The 17,553-nt window shown below is 35.4% G+C and overlaps 1 protein-coding gene across 1 annotated transcript; it reads left to right on the plus strand.

Annotated features, from left to right (window-relative positions):
* Positions 1-2,033: 2,033 nt before the first annotated feature.
* On the plus strand, positions 2,034-13,139 carry LOC125794049 (interferon-induced very large GTPase 1-like). The gene is made up of 5 exons (XM_049473453.1): positions 2,034-2,216; positions 6,173-6,254; positions 6,344-6,970; positions 7,503-7,570; positions 7,764-13,139. The coding sequence occupies exons 2-5, from the start codon at positions 6,239-6,241 to the stop codon at positions 12,567-12,569; spliced, it is 5,517 nt and encodes a 1,838-aa protein (XP_049329410.1). The 5' UTR covers positions 2,034-2,216; positions 6,173-6,238; the 3' UTR covers positions 12,570-13,139.
* Positions 13,140-17,553: the final 4,414 nt, after the last annotated feature.

Below are 17,553 nucleotides of genomic sequence, written 5' to 3' on the forward strand. Positions count from 1 at the left end.
GCTTTTAAACATTTCAATTGTTTTCTGATACATTTCTTACATACAAGAAATCCTCTGCCTATCTTCGCTGCTAATATTTTCTGACTCATTACTAGCCCTAAATTGCTCCCCGATTTTGGAATGTGATGCAAGGCTAAAATGCAGGAATAGATGTATTAACAATGAAATGAAGTTGATTATGATGAAGTTACACTTAAAAACACAGTTCACGCTCAATCCTTTACACTCAGCACTCATCCAACACACATCGGCAAGAAGCAGCACCCAATCACCCACAGCATACTCTTAACCAGAAACAACCATCCACCATCCCAATCCATATCTGGGTATACAGTCATACACAAACCCATCAGGAAAATTGACAGTACCCAATTCGACCTGATCTCTGTGTTTCTGGACTATGGGAGAAACCCCCCCCCCCCACACACACACACACGAGAAAAACATAGAAACTCCACGCAGATAAGGACCCAGGAAACCAGCACTGGAAGGCAAACCTTGTAACCATTTACCCAGCAAAGCCACAGACAAAACTTTAAATAGTGGGATTTCATAAGCATTTTCCATACTGTCTCATCTTTTTGGGAGTATAAATTAGTTTTATTACACCATAATCTGGATATTTATCTATTTATATATAACTTATATACTTAGAAGTAGCTGATGAAGCACAGTAGTGTCATCCAAAGAATATTTGATTGTATACTGTTAAATAAAATACCAAAAATGACCAACAGGACACAATGTAAAAACACGTACAAGAAGACAACAGCAACAGGATGAGATGAAACAAAATATGAAAGCAACTATGAAATTAAATGTTTTAAAAGTTGAAATGTTCTGCAGGCCTTGCAGATTAGATACAAAAAATAAACTTTATAATTGAAAATATCACTGCACTGTAAAAGTCAAAAGTCATGCTCATTTTCTTAACTATACATGAAGAATTAAAAAGCATGAGCAACATTATAAAACACATAGCTGTGCACAAAACTAGTTCAGTTAAAGGTTTTTTTTGTCATCTGTTAAATAATGATGTCCTCTTACATAACATAACTTACTTTACAATTCCAGTTTATCTAAGTATAAAATACTTAATCCAGTAAAGTAAAATTAAATCTAGAATCACACTTTACTGCATTAACATTTGTATCACTATACAAAAAAGATGTTTTTTTTTTTAAACTAAAAATGGTTTAAATAAAAAAGTCTAGCCTACAAGTTAAGAACTACAGTTGCTGCTACAATATAATAACTGCCTCACCTTGGCAGTGCTTATAGCCCATCTAGTCAACAATATTAAGATTTTTAAACTGTAAACTGTCAGAAGCCAATGCAAAATATAGACCCACTCATCACCATGCATGTACTTTAAAAGTAATGTATTTACAGGCTGCCACAGAAAATCCTTTATAAACCCGCAATTAAGTAAATCTATTTACCACAACACAAATCTGTAGATATTAATGGCTATTAATATTAACTAAAACTGTCAATCATACACAAGTCCCAACTTTTAAACTGCTGCTAAAAGAGACACAAACTCTGACAAAATCTATGTGTTCTCCTGTGACTGAAATACATGGCAGCAAAATAACCAATGAGGTACAAGAGTTTGCTGCTGCTGTTTTTATCACTGTTTACACTGATGCACAAAAGAAACAGGTAAAGCCAGTCCGGGTGAGGTCAAGAAATCAACAGACGTCCCAATACTCACACTGTGCATATTATTCTGCAGAGTTTGGAGAAACTAGAATACAGCTCCTTATATTTAATATGTGAGAGTATGTGAGGTGCTTTTATTATTATTTATCTATTATTGAGGGACTGGGTTGCTCAATATAACAACCATAACTCCACACTTCAGCCACAAAGTGGTTTATTTTCCCTGTGTTACCCAGTACTGGAGATTACAGTATAAGACAATCAGTGCTTTCATAAGAGTTACTACTCAACTGTATAACAATATGATTAATACTAATGTTACAGTAATATTACTGATGATACAAACAATATTAAGTCGTTATTTAAATTCAGTAGTCATGCTGAGACAGGTTAGTGGGTCTGACATTCCTAAACAAGTCATGTGATTTCAAGGAAGTTTGCCTTGCAACCCAGTGTGAACACAGAAACCACTTTCATTTCCTGCAGGAGACAGATCAAACCAGTCAGCAGCAAAATACAGCAAGAGGAGACGAAAACCTCCCCGTAACCAGGTAACATTTATTCATTTAATTCCCATTTTTAGCTCAGAAAGATAAAAATTTACTCTGAAATTTCTCGTGAAAAAAACTCCTAAGATTGCCACACAATGCTATTTATAGATTTCACATTTTATTAAGTCCAGACCAAAATATCTGGTTAAAATGTTTTCTGTTATTTTTAATTTATGATTTTAGTAGGGCTGGACCCGAATATTCGGGTATTCGGATATTCGTTCGTTGAGTAGGTATTCGGTTTTTAATTTTGGTATTCGGATATTCGTTTTTTTTCTCCTTTTCAGAGTTCCACCTCACTCTAACCACTTCTGTTCTCGCGGGTCCCGTCAGAATATCTTGCGCGCGGGACAGAACTGAACTGTTATTGGCTGGAGCGGGAGTTTAATCCAGACGATGCGGGAGCAAATTAATAAATAGTTAAGAAAACTGTAATAATTGTAAAAAAAAAAAAAAAACCTAAAGAAAACTCTCAACGCGCAGGATGGACCGACACACACACGCACACACCGATGGTGTTTGGACTGGGGTAAGGAACGGGACCGCACTATTCAGCGCTGCTGTTTTAATAAATATATAAGTAAATTTGAAGCACTAAATGTAGTTTATTTAATTTATATTAGGAACGTGGGGCGGGAGCGGCAGAAATGTGTATGTGGCGGGCGGGCGCGGGATTAAAAGAAGCAATTTTTTTGCGGAGCGGTAACGAGACAGAAACGCGGGAGCGTGGAAGAGTGGGTTTAAAAATCAGTCTCGCGCAGACCTCTATTATACATGATAAAAAAAATGCAGGCTCTTCGAAACTGATTTATATAATAAAACGTAAGGGGTAATGTGGCAACAGTAGGGGCTAAATCGGTTACAAAAGCCTGGCCTACAAAAATGATGTCTGAACGAATTTCCTCTTATCTAATATAATTTAAAATGGTTTAAAAATATAAAATAATTTCTAAGCAAACGAAATATTTAATATTGAGCTTATAGCCCAAGTGCAAAAATACAAAATCAGTAATACGGCTATGCCCTGCACAATCCTTAAACCGAAATAGACCAAGTACAATAACGTCATTAACAATGACTTTCCTCTACTCTAATATAATTTAACATGGTTTAAAAATATAAAATAATTTCTAAACAAACGAAATATTTAATATTGAGCTTATAGCCCAAGTGCAAAAATACAAAATCAGTAATATGCCCTGCACAATCCTTTAACGAAATAGACCAAGTACAGTTTACAATGACTGTCCTCTAATATAATTAACAATGTTTAAGAATATAAAATACTTCCTGAACAAACGTTTTTTTTGTTTTTTTTTTTTAAGCAAATAGCCTAAGTGTGAAAACACAAACAGCAATTTACTGGGCTGGCTTGCGCAGCGGAGAAACCGTGCAGCAGCCTCCTAGCCTGCTTACGCAGCGGATAAGCCGCGGTGTGGGGCAGCAGAAATTCCGGGATGAAAACACAAAGAAATCTGGGCTAAAAACACAGAAAAAATATGGGGTGAAAACACAAAAATCCGGGATAAAAACACCAAAAATCCGGGGCGAATATGTCTCCTCGGTCAGAGCAAATTGAACATTTTTCAGTGGATTAAAGGGGCCGTGATTTGCTTTTTTTTTTTTTTTTTTTACCTCTTTTTTTAAAAACGAATATTCGAATATTCGCTTCGAATCAGTGCCGAATATCCGGAGCTCAAAAAACGCTATTCGGGCCAGCCCTAGATTTTAGTAATCATTCACATCACCCTAACTGTTTATTAATTAGTATTACAACAATGTGGAGATACTGACTTACAGAAACTATAGAATGTATTGGGTGGGGCTTAAAATAAAAGGTTATTTATGAGGTTTTTGAGGCAAACGTATTTTTTTTTTTTTTAAATGCTGTAAAGAATGAGTATTAAAACAGCACTGCTGTGATTTTTAACATGCTGGAATTTATTTTTTACACTAGAAAATGTATAAATAAGGCACAGAATTATCTTTATTTCATAGCATTGCAGATCTTTACATCTGCAATTTGAAACATAAATCACTGTTTTAAATTACTGAGGTCAACTGTTTATCTGTGATTGAACTTCAAATAATTTTATGTATTATTTTTATATTTATGACAAATCAGTCAACAGGGATGTAGCTTGGTTTACAACAGAAACATTGTATGTAGCATAAACAGGGTTTAATGTCTCTGATCAGTGTCACAAGGCCACTCCCATTTACCCACACCGCAGGAATTTCAGGAACTCTTAGTTAAAAGAGATTTAAAATGCACTGTACTGTGCTGGGAGGGGGATTGTGTAATAGTCTTTACAGATACTGAGCAGATTTAGAAATACATATGTATTTACATACTTCTGCACAATGTCAAATTCATGTAAAAAGTGTATAAAGCAAAAACAGTAAAACTGTGCCAGTATTGGCTACACTAGGCTTGATCTAACTTTCTAACAAATCCCGCTGAGTTTTCTTTTGTAAAGGTCACAGAAGTTTTAATGAGTTTTAATATTAACAGCCGTTGAGTAGTTGAGTAGTTCTTGCCATAATATGAATTAGAACATTGCTCAAATAGCTTACTCACTGCATATCAACTCTACCTCTTCACAATTGATGCTCTCAAACACATTAAGAGACAAGATACTCAAGTTCAGCACAGCTGTTAATTGAAAGCTGTTCCAAGTGACTCTACCTCATAAAGCTGACTGAAGAAATCCAGCCAAGATGCGCAAAGCTGTCATCTAAATGAGAGGTGCTATTTTTAAGAATCAAAAATGTAAGACATATTCTGGATTGTTTAACACTTTTCTGTTTACAAAATAATTTAATATGTTTTTCTTCATAGTTTGGATGACTTTAGTATTATTGTATAACTCAGAAAAAAAGTTTAATAATGAAAACCCACCTAATCCAAGGTGTCTAAACTTCACTAGTACTGTATGGATATGTTCACATTAAAAGCCACATTGCTCAAATATGTTTTTCTGCTCAGATCGGCTTTGGCCATCATGACTGTTCACATTTACAAATGTAAGTGAGCTCTATCTGAAACACCTCACATGCGCACATTGATACGTGTATAAACATTGCCTTCTTCACCAACAACAAAAAACATCATATTTGAGAGACGACTCGTAGCTTTATAAAGGGAAATGGATGAGTTAGCAGCTCATATGTGGAGCATCTTTTGCTGGAGTGGAGAGTAAACAGCTGGTCTGAAGTTCATACTCAGGTCGAGGAGGTGGAAAAAGGTCAGGCGGTTTGCTTTTGCTGCACAGCTGCAACAAGAGATGTGTAGGTAGAAGAGAGAAGCACATGCGTAAAAGCAATGTACATGGATCGGATAAGTATCCATTTTAGGACCACATATGAAAGTGATTCAAATCTGATCTAAAAAAACTTTACATAGTCATAAAAAATCAGATCTGAGACATATTAAGCAAAAAATCACATTTGAGTCCCTTCAATCTGGTAATGTGAATGTAGCCTATGTTTCAGATGCAATTTAACCAGCCATGTAAGTTAATAGTGCAAAGCAAAATAAATCACAAAAAAAACTGTTGAAAAACTGTATCAGACGCTGAAGTGCATATATCACTCTTCATGGGTGTACTCACATAATGAATGAACAGATAATTGTCAGTCATCTTCAGTTTAAATAAATAACTGGAATAATTGACAGCCTCTGTAAAACAAACCCATTCGTTTAAATACTTTATTAAATTGTTTAATTGTAGACACAGTGGTTACACCTTGCCTCTCCTCAGGTAAGGTGATATTTTGAGATTGCTTTTTACTGAAACACCAAAACCAATATGTATTCATGAAACACTAAAAATTAAAAAATGTATTTTGTTGTTTTAAGTTGATTTTAAATATTGCACTGTTTACCTTAAAACATTTACAAGTAAACCAATGTATACTGTTAGATAGTCATTTGTTAAATGTTCATTCCTAAGGACAATGAAGAAACAAAGAGAAAAGCTGCACAAGCTGACAAGCACTCAGAACTGACCTAAATCAACATGTCCAATAAAATGGGTAAGAATATATAATAATCTATACATATCATACATATGGCTCATAAATCAAATTCTGGATTTAATACACTGTATGGGGTTTTATTCCAGATCAGAAGACCTGTGATCTCACTGTGGTGCTGTTTGGGAACAGCTCTGCAGTTCACTTTGGAGATGAGAACATCCTGCTTGGGAAAGCCCCGACAGGCAATGCTGATTTCTCACAGACTGTTCCAGAATCAAGGAAGATATCAGGACACAGAGTGAATGTAATCAACATACTGGACCTGCAGGAAAATGAACTTTACCTGGACTCAGTGGATGAGACCATTGACCGTTTGTTCAGTGAAAATGAAATCCATTCCTTCATCTTCGTACTGCAACTCGGGCAGTTAACAGACAGTGATAAGAGGGGAATAGAATGGCTTCAGAAATTGTTTGGTGAAGCTGTTCTACCATTCACAATGATCCTCCTCACCTACGAGAGAGAGGAGGACAGTGACACCATCGTAGATGAACTGAAGAAAAACCCTCTTTTAGAGCAGCTGGTGGAGAAATGTGGAGACAGATTCTACACCTGCAGCAAGAGCATGAACAACCAATCGGAGATGAAAGTGCTGCTGGAGAAGATCGACCTCATGGTCTCTGAGAACAGGCAGCCCTGCTACACTGCAGAGATGTTCAGCACAGCTTCAGACTTCAGAAAAAGCCTCCGATATACTCAGAGTCAAGAAAGTGGTAAGTTCCAATACCATAATGCTGAGCACCTATTAATTCCAATCTGACCCTAACATTGTGTTTTCATATATAATACACATGTACAATTAATATTAAATTACTAACCTTTTATTCTGAACGGATCTTTTTTTTTTTTGGTCTACACTTTATAGTTTGACATACCTTAAAAATACTTGCTATCACTGTTGTAAAATGATTTCAATTTTGATTTCTGCATAGTGGTACATGCTCTCAACTGATATATTTTCTTTTCTGTGAAATATTTATGTAAAATATATTTAAAACACTGCTATGGCTTTTTATTTACTGTAAATTCGCCTCACATGCAGCATAATGGCATTGTGTTATATATTGTAGTAAACAACTGACATCCCTTTATTGAATTATGTGTGATGGATAGGAATTATAGTAACTAGACCTAATTCTACATTGTGTAACAAATAATATCACAATTAAAAAAATATATGTAAATATAACAAATGTATCCAACATTCAAAACACCTTCTTAATCTGTTTTATTATTTATTATCAGGCAATAATTCTCATGAGCAACAGGAGATTACCAAAACACCCCACACACAAACAGCAGAAAAAACTAAGGTAAGTAGTTTTAATTATCCTTTATTGGTTTGTGGTTAATCTGGGTGGAGAAAATATTCCCATATATTTTCGTTCTAGGTTACAAAGTTTTATCTTCATAACAGATTAGCATTTTTAAACTTGTGTTCCTTTTTATATTTTCATTATCTGCCTAAGTTTTGGTAAATTCTTAAACAATTAAACTGTTTTACAGGGGGAGGACACACATAAGACAGATGACACTCAACAGTCCAATGAAGAAACAAAGAAACATTTAGACCAACTCTTTACAAAACTTCATCTTAAAGGACCCCAGAAAGAAAAGCTGACATCTGGAGATGTTCTTCAAATAACTGCACAGCCACTAGCTTGGCAAGAATCCTGTAAAGAGAAAGAACTGGTTCAGACTTTCTTACAAAGACTGCTGCTGATGGACTACAGAGCGAGAAATATTACCAATAAAGAAACAGCCAGTGAGGCGGATCATGTTCAGTCAGGTTCAGGAAACAAATCAAAGAAGAAATCTTTGTCAAGTTTTATCAACAACAAACGAGTATCTCCTACAGGAGCCACAGAAAATTATTCTGTTCACCCTATGGATGTTCAGATGGCCGTGTTCCACTGCTCAGATAGTTTCCTAAAGCAGCTGATAGTGACGAAGCTTTCACAGTGTCAGTACGCTCTCCCTCTACTGGTGCCAGATCCCTTCACAGGAGAGATTGAGTTTCCACTGTGGACGTTCCGACAGATCAGAAGGAGCTGGAAAACAAGTGACCCTACTGGAAACACAACCAGCAAAACTGAATCTATTTGTGAAGCAGAAACTCCAATGGTAGCCTTTTTCAGGTTCGGTTCCATCCCATCATCCAAGTCTAAACTGATAAATGATCTGATCAATGAGAAACACGATATGTTCTTCCACAGGGACTGTTCAGGAAGCAGCAGAAATCGTCTACTGATGGACGGAGTGGTGGAGATTGCTTGGTACTTTCCGTCTCGGAAAAGTACTGATCATTTCACTGATTGTGTGGCATTCTGTAATCTACACGGTGATGCAGAAACTCATGAGAAACAACTGGAGATTCTGACTGAAATGTCCTCAGTCAATGTGGTAGTTTTAGGTGATCAAGATGATGATATTCTAAGTAAAGACATGCTTCAGAAACTCTTTGATTGCCAAAAGCCAGTAGTTTTCATACTTTGTGAGGATGACTCTGACTTCAGTGACAAGATAAACCTGCAATACAAAATAGGACTTAAAAATAAGAATAAATCAGACTTATTAAAGGATCTTAAACACATTATCAAATATTGCACCTCAAACTCACCCTCTACATTCAGTCTTGATAAGCTTGGCAAAATTAAGGAGCTTACAAAGGATGAGAATTATGAAGGTTGTCAGAAAGGTAAAGACGCTGCTATGCAGATAATGACTCTCCTAGAAGGAACAGAACTCTCTGAATTGAAGGAATCTTCTCTCCCACATCAGGGGAAGCTCTGGAGGGAATGGTGCAAGAAAAAAAAGGAATTGCACCGTCTTCAAGGACCTAACTTAGAGACGCAAAGGAGTGAAATACGAGCTGAAATGAAAAACCTTCGTGAAGAGCAGCATAAACTTGGACTCTCAAAACTGATGGACCTGTTTACTCACACACTGAAGACATCAGACAAAAATGAGAAAAGCTATTTTCTGAAATGGCTTGGGATCCTGCTAGATAACTTCACCACAGATGAGCTCTCTGGTTTCCATAGTGCACATGATCAAACCTGGTCAAAGGTTTTGGACCTAAAAGGACAGGCTGATAAATCAGAAGACATGAAGAATGCAAACACACAACTATCAAAGAAATTGAGCGCTGCAGCCTTCGGCATTGAACACATTTTTAGGGAGATGGGTCAGATATATGAGGCCTGTATGGCTGTACAAGCACGGAAAAATGACTTCTCTCTACCCAAACTTGCAGCTGAGTCCATGTTATCTGGGCATCCACTAGAACTGATGGATGGTGATACAGGCCATGTTCCTCTTGACTGGGTTTCTGCAGTTCTAGATGAACTAATCAATAAACTGGGAGACCAGAGAGTCTTTGTGTTGTCAGTTCTGGGAATTCAGAGCTCAGGGAAATCCACCATGCTCAACGCCATGTTCGGACTCCAGTTTGCAGTCAGTGCTGGAAGGTGCACCAGAGGAGCCTTCATGCAGCTGGTCAAAGTGTCTGATGAGATGAAGGAGGAACTGAACTTGGACTACATTTTTGTGGTTGATACTGAGGGATTACGATCTCTGGAGCTTACCGGAATATCAACAAGACAACTAGACAATGGACTTGCAACATTTGTGGTAGGTCTTGGAAACATGACTTTAATTAATATTTTTGGAGAGAACCCTGCTGAGATGCAGGACATCCTTCAGATTGTTGTTCAGGCCTTTATGAGGATGAAGAAAGTCAGTCTAAATCCGAGATGTATGTTTGTTCATCAGAATGTTGATGAACTCACCGCTGCAGATAAAAACGTAGAGGGACGTAAATGTTTCCTTGACATGCTGGATAAAATGACAACTTTAGCAGCTGAAGAAGAAGACTTTAACGCGAAACATTTCAGTGATATCATTAGATTTGATGTGCGGAGTGATGTGTCATACTTTGCCCAACTTTGGGAGGGTAGCCCACCGATGGCACCACCAAACCCTTTGTACTGCGAAAACATTCAAGAGTTAAAGGGAAAAATAATCTCGACAATTTCACTAAACCCTGGTGTGACATTCTCACAATTCAAACAACGTTTAAGCAGTTTATGGAATGCACTTCTAGATGAAAATTTTGTGTTCAGCTTCAGGAACACTCTCGAGATTGCAGTGTACAGGAGACTGGAGCATGAGTATAGTAAATGGACATGGAGCCTCAGGAGTGCCATTCTGGGTACTGAGAACAAACTGCACAACAGAGTCACTAATGAAGATTCCATCAAGATTGATGAAGAGGACATCGTGGAAAGCATAAAAGAGACAAAGACAGACGTAGAGACATCAATTAAAAAGTTCTTTGATGAAGACAGAGACAAAGACATTTTGATTCAATGGAGAGAAAGATTTCAGGTGAAAATTTCAGAACTATGTAGTGAACTTGTACAAGGAACGAAAAGAAAATTAGATGAGGTCATTCGACTGAAAAAGGCAAGAAAGGAGGTAGACTCTAAAAAGAGAATGTATGAAAACAAGCTCTTTAAACTGAGTAAAGAGCTCGCCTTTAACTTAAAAAACAGAGAAACTGATGAAGATGCACTCCAGAAAGAATTTGAAGACGTCTGGTCCACGTGGGTCAATGAGCTGACTTCTGACACACCACAATTTGCTGACATTAATATATGGGGTGATGTAACACAGATCCTTTCAGAAAGCTATGAACAAACCTTTGTCACTGAGCGACAGCACCAGGAAATTTACAAAAGAATTGATGCCTTAGGGAATTATTCAGACTATGTTATTCTTAAAAACCAGGAAGACCCTGGCCAGGAAGACCTGCAGTCCAGGAACGAATGTGTTGAGGAGGAAGATAAGAATGCTTGTGCATTTGGACAATTTAACCAAGGTGAGAAATGTTCCCCAGCTGAAGAGAGTTCCAGCACCACGACTGTTACAGGAGAGGATAACAATTCACTCAGTGTTCTCATTAGAGACACTGCTGAGGATATTAAGGCACAAATTCGGAGTAAATCAATTGCAGAACATGGATACAGTTGTAACTACATTCCAGAAATAATCAGCTTTGTAAAAGACAAAGTAACAAAACATGAATCCAACACCTCTAATTATACACTCAGAAAGGAATTCACAGTGGACCTATGTCTCAGTGTATGTGACTTTGCAGCAGACTACTTTGCAGAGCAGCATAAAGAATTTAAAGAAGCTTATGATGTACGACTTTACCTGGAGAGACAGAAGCCACAGTACTTCAATATCTTCAAGGACTACTGCAGTGGTGCAACTTCTACAGCTGTGTTTGGTCGTGTAATTGTGGAAACACTTAATCCATCAATAGTGCAAGCAGCATATGATCAAACTGCCATTGACCTGAGCGACAAAATGAAGTGTGATGTTCCTGCATTTAGTGGAAACAAATCAAATCAGGAAAAACACATCCTGACATCACTAGCAGAGGAGGAAAACTTTGAGAATTACATTGAGTACATTCAGAAACCCAAAGAATATTGTAGTCGTTTTATTAAGAAGAAAGTCGATGAGTATCTTTACAAAGAAAAAGAAAAAGTTCTGGAAATCATGAAAAGCAACATCAGTTCCAAAGTAAAGCGAGTGATGGATGCTGTGAATGAAGCAACAGAAGAAGTAAAACGCAACAATGGAGATGCTAACATGTGGCTGCAGCATTTATCCAGAAAGCTGCAAGATGAGCTTCAGCTGCAAGAAAAGTCATGTCCTGAGCAGAGTGAAGTTTTAGACTTTGATTTTCTTCGAGAGATTGTGATCGCAGGACTAACTAGCTCTAGGTCAGAGAACAACAACCGCTTTCAAGACATTTCTGACCTCAAGTGGGAAATGTTCAGGAAGAAACCGGAAGACATTCTGATGGAACAGCTCTGCCGATGTTGCTGGGCACAGTGCCCGTTCTGTAACGCCATCTGTACCAACACACTGGAAAACCATAGTGGAGATCACAATGTTCGTTTTCATCGCAACCCTGGAATAAACGGATGGTCTTTCAAGTTTACAGATAACCTCGGAATTGATTTCTGCACAACATTTATTTCAAGTAAAGTGCATTTTTGTGCAAATGGTAAAGTATTATCTTTTAAGGACTACAGAGAAGCAGGTGGAGAATATGCCAAATGGAACATCACCCCTGATAATTCAGAGATGCCATATTGGAAATGGTTTGTGTGCAGATTTCAGAAGGATCTAGAAAATCACTACAAGAAACAGTTCACAAAAAATGGAGAGATTCCCAATGGATGGTGGGATTACACCAAGGAACAAGCTATTGAAAGCTTAAAAGAGTTGTAGTGTATTTCTGAAAGGCTGAAAATCACTGATGCCCTGTTTTATTCTTTTTTTTTTTTTTAGTAAAACTTATTTTCAATGGGACTCAATACCCAGTCCCTATTGAGTATGATGAGTATCGTGAATGGATTTAAGTTGACTTAAATAATGAAATGAGCTGAATAAACTCTGATGTTTCATTAACATTTCTTCTCTCAGCCAGATAAATAAAATTATTGCATGCATTTAAAAGATTGTAAAGCTCTTTAAATGTTTGAATAACCATAAAAAGTACTAGCAGGTGATAAGTATAAATATAGGGTGGATGCTGTGTGAGAAGGAACAACGGTGGCCAACAGAAACAGATGTCAATATTTGGCTACATGTTTAAAGTCATCTGCATATTCAATTGCCTTTTCTCTTTTTTTCTATACATCTTTAATCATTAAATTAATTAAAACAATGGTCTTTTGATAGCTGTTTTGTAGAGGTAATTTACATGCAACAGGTGGGCATGTTCTGGCTGTATATTTAATACGTAATACAATCTTTAAGGATGTGTAATCAATGTAATATTATTATATATATATTTGTGAACCAATATGAAATAACAGTAAAATATATACCGTATGTTCAACATCTTAACAGTCCAAAATATATATATATATATCTCCATCTCTCTCTCTATGTATATATATATATACATACACATATACATATATACATACACGGTACACACCAAAAGTTTGGACAGAAGGTAAATCTATACATACAAAATATAAATCTTCATACAGAGAAACTACATTTATTTATATATATATATAGAAAGTAAATGGAACTCTGACACCCATATGTTATGTTAATATGGTCCTGCAACCAGTAGCTCTATACACTCCAGTGCACTATTTCAACAGGACAATGCATTTACTGCATTCATTACACAATCGTCAAACATTTCAATTAAATAACATTGCAATTTGCATTATTTTTTTGATGATAAATACAAATTATTACAAAACCACACATCAGTTAGCTGGACAGATGTAAACCACACATCTGAAGGAGATTAAATCACAGTGATGATCATCATGTCAGAGAGTAATTAATTAAGTTTACCTGACTTACTGTATTAAATTTAAAGACTTCTTTCTTTGGTATATACTGTAAACCTTAATAAGTTAAGTCTACTCAAATCATTAGAGGTAATTTTTTGCTCCCAATGAATTAAGTTTTTAAAACTCAGCTTTTTGAGCAATTTATAAAAATGTCTAGAGTTGAACCAAACGTTCATCTTTAAGTTTAACAGACAAACAAGTTCAAGTAATTATTGCACAATCGCTCAATCTTACTTGTTAAAGTTTATTGCAGTGATTACATCAACTGTTGTCACTCAACATTTGCATATTGCAGTAGTTTTTATATCCAAAAATCTAAATTAAAGGGGCACCACTAATGACATCAATGTGAAGTTAAGACTCCTAATGGGATGCTGCAAACGAAACAAGCTTAATTTAGTAATCCTTTCTTACAATCATTCATTTATAGGGCTGGCCCGAATAGCGTTTTTTGAGCTCCGGATATTCGGCACTGATTCAAAGCGAATATTGGAATATTCGTTTTTTAAAAAAAGAGGTAAAAAAAAAAAAAAAAAAAAAAAAAAGCAAATCACGGCCCCCTTAATCCACTGAAAAATTTGCTCTGACCGACGAGACATATTCACCCCGGATTTTTGGTGTTTTTATCCCGGATTTTTGTGTTTTCACCCCATATTTTTTCTGTGTTTTTAGCCCAGATTTCTTTGTGTTTTCATCCCGGAATTTCTGCTGCCCCACACTGCTGCGTAAGCAGGCTAGGAGCGCTGCTGCTGCACGGTTTCTCCGCTGCGCAAGCCAGCCCAGTAAATTGCTGTTTGTGTTTTCACACTTAGGCTATTTGCTTAAAAAAACAAACAAAAAAAAAAACGTTTGTTCAGGAAGTTTTTTATATTCTTAAACATTGTTAATAAAATATGTTATATTAGAGGACAGTCATTGTAAACTGTATTTTTGCACTTGGGCTATAAGCTCAATATTAAATATTTCGTTTGTTTAGAAATTATTTTATATTTTTAAACCATGTTAAATTATATTAGAGTAGAGGAAAGTCATTGTTAATGACGTTATTGTACTTGGTCTATTTCGGTTTAAGGATTGTGCAGGGCATAGCCGTATTACTGATTTTGTATTTTTGCACTTGGGCTATAAGCGCAATATTAAATATTTCGTTTGCTTAGAAATTATTTTATATTTTTAAACCATTTTAAATTATATTAGATAAGAGGAAATTCGTTCAGACATCATTTTTGTAGGCCAGGCTTTTGTAACCGATTTAGCCCCTACTGTTGCCACATTACCCCTTACGTTTTATTATATAAATCAGTTTCCAAGTGCCTGCATTTTTTTTATCATGTATAATAGAGGTCTGCGCAAGACTGATTTTTTAAACCCACTCCTCCACGCTCCCGCGTTTCTGTCTCGTTACCGCTCCGCAAAAAATAGCTTCTTTTAATCCCGCGCCCGCCCGCCACATATACATTTCTGCCGCTCCCGCCCCACATTCATAAATTAAATAAACTACATTTAGTGCTTCAAATTTACTTATATATTTATTTAAAAAAGCAGCGCTGAATAGTGCGGTCCCGTTCCTTACCCCAGTCCAAACACCATCGGTGTGTGCGTGTGTGTCGGTCCATCCTGCGCGTTGAGAGTTTTCTTTAGGTTTTTTTTTTTTTTTTTTACAATTATTACAGTTTTCTTAACTATTTATTAATTTGCTCCCGCATCGTCTGGATTAAACTTAGATTGAGGTGGAACTCTGGAAAGGAGAAAAAAAACAAATATACGAATACCAAAATTAAAAACCGAATACCTACTCAACGAACGAATATCCGAATACCCGAATATTCGGGTCCAGCCCTATTAATTTACATAAATTATCTATACTGTGCACAGTATTGAGAGCACAGCCAAAAACACAGAGTTACTGCAGCTCAGAAAATAATATATGATCTGCTGTACACGTTTACCTAAAGTAACCCGTGGGGAATCACTACACACTGATGGTGAGTGTCAGTCAGAAACTGGGGGACACACTCAGTATGATTGTGCTAGAAGCCAATGGAAAAGAAGCTGCTAATAGCACCAGACTAAATTTAACTTAAAATTATTATAAGCTGATTCAACTCACAAATCTGTTTGAATGTATTTGTGCCACAAATGTTCAGAGAACTCTAAATAATTGAATAATGTTTAGAAATATACAATTTTATGTAAAACAGACTTAAATCATTTGAGTTCAATCCGCGTATGGGTTTACAGTGTGTAAATATTCTTTTCTATAACCATGCAGTGTTATTGTGTATTTATTTAGAAAAAGTGAAAGCTAATTTTTACCAAATTTATGTGATTTAGAACATATTTAACCATGTTTATTTTACTGTTTAGAGATGGTTTGTGAAAAAAAAAAATATATATATATATATATATATATTTTTTTTTTATATATTTTATATATATATATAAAATATATATATATATATACATATATTAATATATATTTAGAACATTAGAGTCTGCATTACAGACAGCATTCGTATATTTTCTTATATTGATATATTTTTTCCATCAGTGGAACATAATTCGGTTCTGAAAGGGTTAAGGCAGACAGAACATGAAAAGAAGTTACATACTGAAAAAATACTTTTTTACTAATTTTCCTAGATCTTCAAATTTTGAAACGGGTAAATTTGACCCAAACAAAACAGAAAGGTGAACCCGTTTTGATCCGTTTTAAAGATTAAAGATCTAAGAAAAATAGTTAACAGTATTCTTTCAGTATGAAACTTCTTCTGCTCTCCTTAAGTAAAATTAACATATAAAATGAAATGTTTCATCTCATATATTTGCAACCACCCTCTGTAAAAACTAAAACTAAAACAAAATTGTAATGTTACGTTTCAGTGTAATTTAAAACTATTGTGTTTTATACATGTTGGTCTTTCAAAAATAATAAAGTAGTGAAACATTTAAAAAAAAAATGTTTATTAAAAACTAGTAAATTATCCTAACTGAACCATTACCTGTTAGAAGTAAGAAACACTATTGCACTAAAAATTGATAGAATAATTAGTAATGGAGTTAGCAATGAAATATTTACACTGCTTTTTTATTTTTGGGGGGGTTTATGCATATTTTGGATAATTAAACAATTAAAAAATAAAGCATTGCTGTTCCTGAAAAATGAACATAACATGAGGGTTAAGCAATGGGCTTCCATATGGAGGGTAGAAACAAGTTCTATATTATTGGTGCCATTGGTGCTATCGCAAATTTTTATCTTTATCAACTTATCAAAAGTTAGTGTCCATGCTGCCTTAAAAGTTAAGTAAAATTAGAAAGACCAGTTGTTAAAATGTTGCATAAAGGCTACAAAGATTAAATTAATTAGTTAAGTGAAACATTTTTTTTGTTGCTTGAAGGTAAATTCTTGAGTTTAGGTAACTAGTTGACAATTTAATTCAAACAGAACTGTATTGTTGTATGAACTAGACATCAAATCAGTTCTACTAAAATTACTTAGTTTAACCAGCTTTTTCACCTTTTAATACCAATTAAATTCCTTTGTTCACTTAACATGATTTTGACTTCTTTCAAATAGAATTATGAAGTTAATGTAATGTGTCCACTATTCAGTTCTACTAAAATTACCTAGTTTAACCAGCTTTATCATTTTTAATATCAATTGAATACCTTTGTGTACTTAACTTGAATTTTTGACTCCATTTTAATTCAATTCTCTAGCACTAACTTTCCTTCATCTAAAAATAACATTCCTAATAGAAATAGCACATTTGTACAAGAAATACATTTATACAACATGTAAAGTTACTGGTAGGGAAAAAAGCAATTCAACTGTAACCATTTCAGAAGTTTCACAAGGAAAAACAGCCTGCTCAGTCCAATCAAAATAA

This window comes from Astyanax mexicanus, unplaced genomic scaffold, assembly GCF_023375975.1.
Source record: "Astyanax mexicanus isolate ESR-SI-001 unplaced genomic scaffold, AstMex3_surface scaffold_38, whole genome shotgun sequence".
Classification (NCBI taxonomy): Eukaryota; Metazoa; Chordata; class Actinopteri; order Characiformes; family Acestrorhamphidae; genus Astyanax; species Astyanax mexicanus.